Consider the following 11,279-nt stretch of genomic DNA (forward strand, 5'->3'; position numbering starts at 1 on the left):
TTACTGAATTTTTAGAGGTAAAAAATACAAGAGCAGTTATAAAGAAAAGCTTTAAAATCAAATTGAGTCAAAGTACCTTCATATATTACAAAGATGCCGATAAACCAATCCAATGAAACAAACGATGATTACTTTTCAGCAAAGGATGCATTCAGCAACTATCTGGCACCCATCTTCCCTTGCAAGCCGATATAATGGGATTGTACACATTCTCTAATGCAGTCCAACAATTGTACATATAAGTTTAATCCATACAGTTGAAAATACATGACTTGCTTAAAATAAATGGTAAATTAAACTAGCCTTAAGACATATGTTAAGGTTCACAATATTCAACTATGGCTCAATTGTGGTACTGTATTAGCCATTTTGCTCCAGTATCCCAATACTTGCCTATGGGAGTTGGTAAATCAAGTTATTAGTTTGCTGATTCCAAGAAAGTTCTTCAAATGCCACCAAAAAATAAAGGAACGTTGCCCCAAAAGGTACTAATTTGAACTCACCTGTAACTCATTTCCAAAGGGAAATGAAACCTTAATTCAAATAAATTCTGAACACCAGAACCCACTAACACAACATGCCAATCCAGTGATCATTTTTATTGATACCAATAGATGAACGTTACATAATGCCTCCTACATCGAGTATCATTTTCAAAGACTCTCTCTACCTGATCTCAGCGCAGGCATCCTAGAGACAAAAGCAAACTCTCTATCTGGCTTCAAAATTCACTGCAAGTCTCAATGAGAGCTTGCCAAGTCAGCTCTCCTTCGTTTGCTCAAGAACTGATTAACAATTAGTTTGATATGGAAGATGTCAAAAGGGTTTTCCTAAGGAAAAAGCAGGCAAGCCCCATAAAGTTGAAATAGCACCAATGGGCGGATGCCTTCCTGCCTGAATCTAAATCCAATCATCTCCAACGAACAACCTGCATGAAGGGCTTGATTTGGCAGAAGGAGGGGAGAGACTGCAATGATTTCTTATGTACAAGTGGCGTTTTTGTTATTGTCTTCCTTGCATACAATTATTAGTCCTAAGGGTTGCAACTCATAGGCTAAGAGGCAAACTAAAAGGGATGGGTGATAAGCATGCTTCCCGCCCCCCCAGTGAAGACTATCAGCCCCCTTGTGTACACATGAAGTTTTATTGTAACAAAGCAACTTGTACACTTTTTTAACGTTTAAAACTGAGCGTCTTTCTTTTCCAGTGAAACGAGAGAGAAAAAAAAAGTTGAAAAAACAAAAAAACAAGGAACAAAATTACAATAGAGAGAGAGAGAGAGAGAGAGAAATGTAAATTCCAAATAAGATCCTACAGGTCTTTCTGCTGCTGATTCTCCATCAAGTGGAAGGGCTCAACTGTAATTGTTATCATCAGAAGAGGATTTGTTTCGTCTTTTTTTAAAAGTGTCACCTTAAACTGCAAGGATGTTGGATAAACATCGCGGTTAAACATGCCAAAGAAGAAGCCATGTTTTGTCAAAATGCCCGTCCGACCCACCCAACGTCTGAAACCCACCCTTGACTTACCCTGTCTAGAACCCCCACCCTTAATATTTTTTTTAGCTTTTTCAGTGTTTTTTTTTAAACAAGAGAAGTAGACAGATACATGTTGGTAAATGCTAACTGTCCATATTCACATAGAGACACAGTGTAATCTCTGAGCCCAATATACAGAGAAAGGAGGAGGGGGGAAAGCTAGATTCTATGCACTACTACACAGGGGCCTAGCACTCTTCAGCTTCCAGCAGAGCCAAGGGAGCGGAAGGGTCTCTTTCTTCCCCACAGAACACGCCGGGTGTTGATTTCATTTAACAGTTTTTGTTTGTTTCTTTCAAAACAGAGGGATTAAAAAAACCAAAATGGGTAGAGATCATATTTTTTTTTATCCACTGTATTCTGCTCAAGATAATTTGTGTTTTTTTCTCCAAAATTATTTGTGAACCATGGTGAAAGAGGAGAGGAAAAATATAGACTTCAGGAGAACAAGGCGACTGAGCACAAAAAAAGGAGGGGGGAAAATAGACAGCAACTTGCTCCCAGGGATTGGAGGGAAGGGAGAAAGGGGTTGGGAAAGAGGGTGGTTGGAATCTGTCAGTGTTCAGTCATCTTCTCCTTCATCCTCCTGTTGAGAGAAACACAGCACTTGAATAAAATACTGCCAAGCTTTGATCGCGGTTGTTTAAAAATCAGTGCCCTCCCCAAAGACTCTAAACCTCTCTCTCTCCTCTCTCTAAATAAGGCTACATAAGCAATTCTGGGCGTTCCTACAAAGACCACCATCCCACTGAACACAGCGGAAAACAAATCGCACTGTGTTTAGTACTATCTCGTGCCAAAGGCACTAGTAATTTTGGCGTTGCTTGAATCCAGGCTACTTATAAATGGCTGCGCATGGACATCCTTGCAAAATGAGGTTGTTTCTGAAAAACCCCAAATCCTGGGAGTACCCTCCAGATCCACAAAACTAGTCCAAGGATGTGTCGATTCTAAGCTTGGCCATGGTGAGTAACTATCTTCCTTGCACATGAAGTGTAAAGGAGGAACTTTTTTTTTTTTGGATCTGACTGCAGGATTCCTCAAAACCCTTGCTTGTTGAAGTCAGTACGTTTATTCGAATCAAGGTCTAAGCCCTTCACGAACATCCACTATTTATTTTATGGCCAATTAACCCTAATACTGAAAGCAGCCAAAATTAGGAATCATTCAAGCAACTGCATACTCAGGAATTATTCTCAGAGTAGCATCATTTATGTCCAATTTTGCTCTGTATAAAGCCACAGCTAAATGGTGGTGTTTCAAGAATCATGCTTTTAAGGTCCTAACCTCTCCTTCTTCACCCTCATCATCATCTTCATCTTCTTCACCCTCATCTTCATCACCTTCTTCATCGATGTCCTCCAGTCCTTCTTCCTCTTCGTCATCGTCATCATCCTCTTCTCCTTCGCCTTCTTCGTCATCCATATCAGGAACCTGATTTGCCATAAACACTACAGTTAGCTCACTTATCTTAAACAAGCCATAAAGGGACTGCTGTATGTATGATAAATTCACTGAAGACTCATACCAAGTAGTACTGCAATGGATTTGGCCAGATGTCATCCTTAATGACCTCCCCTAATTCATCAGCCCCGGCATCAGAATGGTCAGTGAACCAGGTGAAGAAGCTTTCTGGCTCTTCATGCTGCCTCTTTCTGCTGGCCTTGTTCTGTGTCTGGCTTGAACGCTTTGTCAGATCCTAAGAGGGGGAAAAAGACACAGGAAATTCAAGGCTTCCATCTGAAAGTGTTAACTCCTCCACAGAATAGCAAACATTTTCATTTGTGTGACTACTGACATTATAACAATAGCATATATTTATGATACAAGAGACTGAAGCTTGAGGTCTGAGTATGGTTAACTACTACTAAATGTGTCCAATAGATGTATACCCCAAACACATGCCATATCAAACTAAACACCAATAGTCTCCAGCTGTTTCAGATAAAAGTGGGCATTTGCACAACACAGACTAAAATGCCCTCAGCCACATAGAAGTAGCTGTGCAGTTCTGAAAATACTTAGTCCTGGAGAAAGAAATATGAGCTTTGTAAACTAAAAGTAATTTAATAATTAATTTAATAATTTGTTTTATTTATATTCCAAAGATCATAGCGGTGAACAGCAAGTAAGCTAATTAGCAAGTAATTTAGCTAGCTATAAAATCTTCATCCCCTCTTCCTTTGTTCTCCCTGCACTGGACCAATACTATTAGTCTTTCAGACTGGAGAGCTCTCCTTCATAATATTGTTATGCCAAACTGTGCCATAAAAAATTCAGAAACCCTCAAGCAAACTACACATTTCCTTCCACAAGAACAGTTCAGCTCTTTGCATGAATTAACTGAACTTACAAACTTACTTAACCAATGCTAGTTGGAGAAGATGCTACATTAGTGGCTATACATACTCAAGAGTCCAAGAAGGAAACCAAATGTCTACTGTTTCCACTGTAGCCACTTGGCACTGACACACTGCGCCACTTACCTTCCCAGATTTCCATTTGATTTCACTGGACTTTGACGATGGGTCTCCACTCTCATTCAGATGGAACTCTTTGGAGAGCATCTTATTTTCAAAATACGGATTTTCATCAAAATACTGCAGTCAAAAGAACAGAAGAACGTAGAGACTTTGAAATCTTTACGCTGTCTATTAAGGCAGCAGGGAGCTGCCAGAGAGTCCTCCCAGCCATCCAAATAGGCAAGACTGGTGCAGAGCACCCACACTTACAAAATCTATTCTGTAACCTGATTTGATGTCTTCAAACTCCGTCACCTCAACTCTGATCAAATAATGCAGTGCTTCTTCATCTTCTTCTCCCAACAGTGCAGATACTAAGAGAGATTCATAAAACATCACAAACTTAGTTATGAAACAAATTGCATTTCCCAATGTGTTCATTAAGTTATGGATCTACTCTACTGCTGTTACGCAGGCCTATAAAGGTCATATACATAGCTGGCACTTTATCTTCACAACAACCCTATCAGGTAGGTCAGACCAAGAATGACTGGCTCAAAGTCACCCAGTGAGATCTTGAACCTGGATTTCTCATTTCCAGTCCAACACTCAGACTACTGCACTATATGTTGGTCTCCTATCAAGAGTGTGCTTTCTTCAACAGTTTGAGTTCTTTTACTTGTCTCCTCTATTTTAAAGAAAGCTTTGAATACAATATCGAAAGTTGCCATGTAGGACTTCAGCATACCTTGTGGGTGGTTGACAAATGTTGTTACCCAAAAGTTTGGGATTTTGGCGATCAATTCTGACCTCTTCTGGAAGAATGGTTGGCGGAGTTTGTTATATTTCTGTTCTACTTTCAAAATTTCCTCACTGGCTTGTTCATTCAGTCTGTAATGGAAGACAAGAGCCAAACACAGCACAGATTGAGTTCTGGAAAGCGTATCAAACCAATATGGAATTCAACAGCACTTTTAAACATTTAAAACACAGAACTTTGGCCATCCTGAAATCCTAACAGCAACAATAACAACTTTAAAGTATAATGTTTAGTTACTGTTGCAAATGGAACTTGATATACAGTCAAAGTGCTTTCCATTTGATTTTTACATTTGCCCCCAAAAAGCTACTGGGGTAGTTACAACCATATAATTACTCTTGCAAATATTTCTGTCTATCACAGTTCCAACTCTATAGCCATGACTTTTCAGTTCAGAGCTCCATATGCAGTTGAGTCAAAACTGCCCTGCTACTGTTACGCATTACATTTCCCTCAGACAGACCTTGCTTTTAACTCTGGTTGCAAACTTCTAAGTAAATCTCATAAGCTCAGCAGTGCCATGTCTACAGCCCACATTTGACCACTGGCATTCGGTGTGGGGAAATGAAACTTTGTGCTATTTTATTTATTCACAACTGTATACTTTTCTACCATGTGCAACAACAGTTAGAGTCATATAAACATTTAAAGCAATGGACTAATCTGAACAAATAATGGACCTCATATTTTAGAATGCAATACTGCTTTGCAAAATAGCCAACTAACCATTCATTGGTTAATGTTATCTGTCAGTGTCTTCTACACAAACATGCCCAACAACATGTAGATTACCTGTCTATTTCATTCTGTACTTCATCAATATGTTCAATTGCTTCTTGTTGCTCTTTGTCTGGAAAAAAAAAGTGCACCAGTGAGATTCTCAAGAGTTCAATTAATCCCAAAATTCAAGACAAACATTATTTGTTCAGATTACTATAACTAAGTATCATATTTTAATTGACCACTCGGGGTCTGCATCTTTCAACTAGTTTGGGCCTCCAAAAAGAAGCAGCTTCTCTTTCTCTTTCAGCTGCAGTCTTGAACAGCAAACAGACTAAGATGTTCTTTTTAACTATTTCATCTGCTGAACATCATTTTGGGAAGTGGGCTTCGAGGTGATAAAACAAGGCAAACCTCACTGTCTTCAGCCACTTATGCAACAAGCTTACGGTGGGACTAGATAAGAGTGAAAAGCAACACTTCTGCAAAGGATTAAGTTGGGAGGAAATCGCTGTAGTCTGTTCAGAAGCTATTTCCCACCAACATTTATAACACTGCCCCTTTTTACCCCAAGTGACCCAATGAGACACACTGCACTCACTTCCATACTAAGGATCTAGTTGTTCTGCAACATGCAGTGTGCGCTTTCTCAACTAAAGAAGTATGAGGAACCAAACAATACAACAAACTGAAAATATTAATCCCTTGGGTTATTCTTGAATCACACAACTCCTCTTTTTGGCAAGTAATCACAGCAGTATCTCTGAAGGGACGCCGCTACTCTTGAACCACTTTTGTGCGGAGGAAAGGTGTTCTGGCTCCTAAAGGGCACAACTTCGCACATGCAAGCCTCAAGTCTAAGCGGCAACACTCCCGCTGTGGTCCATGCCATCTCCTTCTGCCCAGGGCCATCGCAATTCATGCTAAACCTCCTCTTACACCCACAAAAAAGCTATTTAAAAAGGGCGGGCAAAAGCAAGGAGGGGAAGGAGCACGTGGGCCAAGGAGGCAGGCTGGAATTTCCCTTTGCAGCCTTCTCTCTCTCTCTCTCTCTCTCTCTCTCGGATTGGGGTTGGCAAGATGCACAATGAGAAAAGGGGCCACTTAGGAGCCCATTCTCCTAAGAGCCAAAATAGCTTTCATAAACACAAACAAGTGTTCAGAGGGATTAGGCTCCAGCCATGAAGGAGGGAAAGTAAAGAGGAGGAGAAGAAGAAGGGATGCATTTTATTCAGGGATGTTTCCGTCCAAAGCAGGGAGAGAGAGAGGCTGAAAACCCTGCCAGAGTCACACGTGGGGATGGATGGATGGATGGATGGAGGGCAGGAAGTCGGGGCCCAGATTGGGAAAGGCGGCCCAAAGGAAAGGGGACTTCTCCTCTTTGAAATAAAAGCCCCCCAATAAAACCTCGTCTCACCCTTTTTGCGGCCCTTTCTTCTCTCGCCCTTAAAAGTAAAGCAGCCTGGGAAGGAAATTCATGGGGAGCCTGTGTATACAGACACAAACACTGCTTGGATTTCTCCCCCGAGATGCAAACCGGCCTCATCCTTAAAAACACAGTTAGGAAGGCAAATTCGGGGAGGGTGTGTGCGAGTGAATACACACACTTCGAATCTGCTTCGGTATGTAGTATGTATGTATATATAACACACACACATATAATTGTTGATACAGATGTATCTATACAGACTCCTTGAATTTGATTCCCTGACTATACACAGATAGACACACAGGGAAGCAAATTGGAGTGTGTGCATCCGCATATGTGTGTGTATGTATATATGTGTATATCTCTATCTGCTTTCTAAATCCCTAATTTGTCAAAGCCAGGCGGGCGGAGTGCGAAGAGGGAGAGGGGAAAAGGGAGCGGGCCGAAAGAGCAACAAAATTGCCTTTTATCCGAAAAATATAAAAAGCGAAGCAAGAAAGTGTCTGTCTGGCCTTGATACGGGGAGAGGAATCACTGATGGCGGGCGGAGAGGAAGGCAAGGCCGGGCGGCGGCGGCGGAGAGGAGGGCGCGCGCGAGCCAGCGAGAGAGAGACAAAAGGGGCGCTTTTAACATGGCCTCCGCCTCCTCCTCCTCCTCCCTCCCTCCCTGGCCTTCCCTTGGTGCTGCTGAGGAGGCCTCCTCCTCCTCCTCCTGCCTCGCGGCCTACACATCCGGCCCCCCTTTGAGCGAAGGCGCGCGCCAGTCCCTTCTTCCCGCCTCCGGTGCCCAGGGAGGAAGATGGCGGCGGCAGTGGTAGTGGAAAGGGCGCCCTCCTCCTCCTCCTCCTGCTGCTTCCTACCTGAGATCTCGTCGGCGCCGTCGTGGTTGGAGTTCAGCTCCTTCTTGCTGACTTTGGCCGCCGGCGCAGACATCTTGGAGGCCAGGGCGAGAGAGCGAGGAGGGAGGCAGGCAGGCAGCCGCGCGAGAAAGGCGGGAGGAGAGGCAGGAAAGGGGAGGGAGCCAAGGAAGGAAGGAAGGCTCGCTTGCTCGCTCGCAAAGAGACGCGGAGGCTGAGCCCGGAGACGGAGCCTCGCCTCGCCTCACACCGGGCCCCGCCGCCTCTCCTCCTCCTCCGCCGCCTCGGTCTCCGCGTGGGCGCCTTGGGAAAGGGGCAGCAGCAGCGCCTCGGCTCCCCTCACGCTGCTCTCTGCACACAGCGAGTCTCCTCCTCCTCCTCCGGGCGAGCGTGCCCTGCGCATGCGCAGACAATCGCCCTCCTTCCCTCCCGCTGCTTTTCCTCTCCCCGGCGCCTGCGCAGAGGAAGAACTCTTCCCCTCCCTCTCCCCTTTACTAGCTCTGCCTACGCGCAGGCGCGAGACAGCCGCCCTTCGCGCAGCCGCAAAAGCGGCCCACCTCCCTGGGGTTACCAAAGCCGCGCATGCGCCCAAGCCGGGGTTTGTCTTTTATGTAAATTTCCATCTCCCTCTTTCTCTTCTCCTGTGGGTAAAGAGTTAACAAGTAGCCGCGCAGGCGCAGTCTCCTCCTCCCCAGGGCGAGCGTGCTCTGCGCAGGCGCAGACAATCTCCTTCCTTCCCTCCCGCTCCTTTTCCCTCCCGTCTTTTCGGACTATTAAAAAGGCAGAGAGTCACGGCGCAAGCGCAAAGAAATCACTTCATAAACTTTCAAGGAAAAAAGGGGGGTTGAGCGTATTTACTGCGCATGCGCGTCTCTCGTCGGGAATAGAAACAAGAGTAAAGAACATTTCTCAGCCCAACGAATGAAGGGGACTCTACTGCGCAGGCGCATAAGGGCGGGGGGAAGGTGGTAATGTAACCGCCCACGAAGAGTACGGAAAGCGGGAAGGCTGACTGGCGCATGCGCAGGTTTTTTTTTGTAACCAGCTCAGGCTCTGAGACCGTTAAGGCCCCGCCCCCACCGTGCGCTGATTGGCCGAAACGCTAAATTCTCAGCACTGGCTCGCGCACCACGCACGAGGCTCAGAGAAGGGAAAATAGGGCGGCCATGCGCGCATGCGCAGAGGTCCTTGGCAATGCTTGTGGGTGGAAATCGTAATTTAGGAATGATTTTCCCCTCATGAAGCCTGTTTTGTTTGTTTCCTCCCTTTTGGAAATAAAAGTTTGGACCCTGCTTCCAATTTTACTTGTGGGTTGCCTTCACTCCCCAAGCCATCCATAAACTTTGCCATAGACCACAAAAGAGTGTTGCCATTTTGCCTGCGCCTTCCCCAAAGCCAACCCTTTGGAATGGGCCATAAATATTTTATCAACCATGTGTCATCATCTTTTGTGTGTGGGATTGTGTTAGTTAAATTGCACTCTCACAAAAGGCCTGGTTTGGCAGGAACAGCCCCAAGGAATCCTTGGGCCTATTTCAGCTGCTTTTAAACCCATCTAGGAGCCCTAATAATAATAATAATAATAATAATTATTTATATATATTATCATCTTTTATACCTTTCAAGGCTCAATGCAAGGTATAACATATTAAAATACAACTAAAAGAAAAGAAACAACACCAACAGTTAAAATACAATGCTGTAAAACCATTTGAGGTACACTCATATGGATATGTATGTGTGTGTGTGTATATATATACTGTATATATATATATATATACACACACACACACACACACAGATTAAAAAGCCATGTTTTAAAAATGGAGAGATATGTTTTGAATGTTGTTTTGAATGCGCCATCAGCGTTTCCAGCCGTTGTATCCCTTCCTGCAGGTCACTGTGGTCTATGGCCACAAGCTGAACATGAGCCAACAGTGTGATGCAGCGGCTAAAAAAGCCAAGACGATCCTAGGCAGCATCAATAGAAGAGAGGGAAGCGATAGTGCCCCTCTATTCTGCTTTGGCCAGGCCTCACTTGGAATAATCCTGTGCCCAATTCAAAAAGGATGTTGGGAAGCTGGAGCGTCTCCAGAGGAGAGCAGCCAAAATGGGGAAGGATCTGGAAACCATGCCTTACAAAGAGAGGCTTCAGGAGTTGGGCATGTTTAGAGAGAGAGAGAGAGAGATCCTGCCATGCTCAGGATAAAAAGCAAACTGGCCATTTGCCTTGAACTTTAAGTCCCAAAGGGGAAAATAAAAGCATGTCAACAGCCTTCTTTTGGGATGGCCATGAACTGCTGAATAAAACAAATGAAGAGGCCTGCCATTGCTAATCCTATAAGAATGCACCAAGGAAGTGATTGTCCTAAATTGCTTGAGGCTCAGATATAGGCTTTGTGTGTCAAAAGGTTTTCTTCACGGCCATAAAAATTAACTGAGCTGCTAATTGTCCCCACATCCCTTCCTTTTTTACAATTATATTTACATACAAAAGTCAATTGAGTTTGCCTACAGAGATGCTTTGGAATAATGGCCTGTGGCTTTACAAACAGCCCCCTCAGTCCTTACCAACAGCTTCATATATATATATATATATATATATATATATATATATTTACAGCATTGTATAAATAAAGCTTAATAATAATAGCACACACATATATGTTCTTGTTTGTTATTATTATGTGTGCCTTCAAGTCCTTTCAATTTATGGTGGCCCTAAGGATTAGTCTGTCATGGGGTTTTCTTGGCAAGATTTGTTCAGGGGAGGCTTGGTATTGCCTTCCCCTGAAGCTGAGAGAATGTGACTTGCCTGAAGTCAGAGGGTTTCATGACCAAGATAGGAATCGAACCCTGGTCTCCAGAGTAGCAGTCCAACACTCAAACCACGAGCCTCGTATCTGCTATTGTATTTTTGTGTGCCTTCAAGTTGTTTCTGACTTATGGCGAGTCTAAAGTGAACCTATAATGGGGTTTTCTTGGCAAATTTCTTCAGATGGGGTGTGCCATTGCCACCCTCCAAGGCTGAAAGTGTATGACTTGGCCAAAGTCACCCAGTGGGTTTTTACATAGCCAAGCTGGGATTTGAACCCTGGTCTCCCAGTGTCCCAATCCAATGCTGGACCCACTATATAGCATGCTGTCTCCCTCTATCTGCTGTTACCTCCCACTAATTTTGCTTCCACTTAACATCTGCTGCTTTCGATAATGTGTTTTTAATTAATTGTTATATGTTTTTATATTTTATTGACCAGATTTGTAATTGTATATTTATACTAAGATGTAATCCTGCTTTGATCCACCCAGGAGAGTCAGGAAAATATAAATAACATTATTATTATTATTATTATTATTATTATTATTATTATTATTATTATTATCTGGGTCCCATCACACTATACATTATACACTACCAATTATTATTATTATTAACCTTTATTTATAAAGCGC

General features: G+C 43.4%; 1 protein-coding gene across 2 annotated transcripts in view; it reads right to left on the reverse strand.

Moving 5' to 3' along the window:
* Window positions 1–1,125: 1,125 nt before the first annotated feature.
* SET (SET nuclear proto-oncogene) overlaps window positions 1,126–11,279 on the reverse strand; it is a 13,316-nt gene continuing 3,162 nt past the window's right edge. The window contains exons 1-8 of one of the 2 annotated variants that reach the window (XM_042479475.1): window positions 7,830–8,245; window positions 5,613–5,670; window positions 4,749–4,891; window positions 4,271–4,374; window positions 4,025–4,138; window positions 3,067–3,237; window positions 2,826–2,972; window positions 1,126–2,124 (exon numbers count right to left, since the gene is read on the reverse strand). In XM_042479475.1, the coding sequence (XP_042335409.1) occupies window positions 2,101–2,124; window positions 2,826–2,972; window positions 3,067–3,237; window positions 4,025–4,138; window positions 4,271–4,374; window positions 4,749–4,891; window positions 5,613–5,670; window positions 7,830–7,902 (834 nt within the window). In that variant the 5' untranslated portion in view covers window positions 7,903–8,245 and the 3' untranslated portion in view covers window positions 1,126–2,100. Of the gene's footprint in view, window positions 2,125–2,825; window positions 2,973–3,066; window positions 3,238–4,024; window positions 4,139–4,270; window positions 4,375–4,748; window positions 4,892–5,612; window positions 5,671–7,829; window positions 8,246–11,279 lie in introns of those variants that run through there. The other variant, XM_042479473.1, reaches the window with a different exon arrangement.

The sequence above is a fragment of the Sceloporus undulatus genome, chromosome 7 (assembly GCF_019175285.1).
Source record: "Sceloporus undulatus isolate JIND9_A2432 ecotype Alabama chromosome 7, SceUnd_v1.1, whole genome shotgun sequence".
Lineage (NCBI taxonomy): Eukaryota > Metazoa > Chordata > Lepidosauria > Squamata > Phrynosomatidae > Sceloporus > Sceloporus undulatus.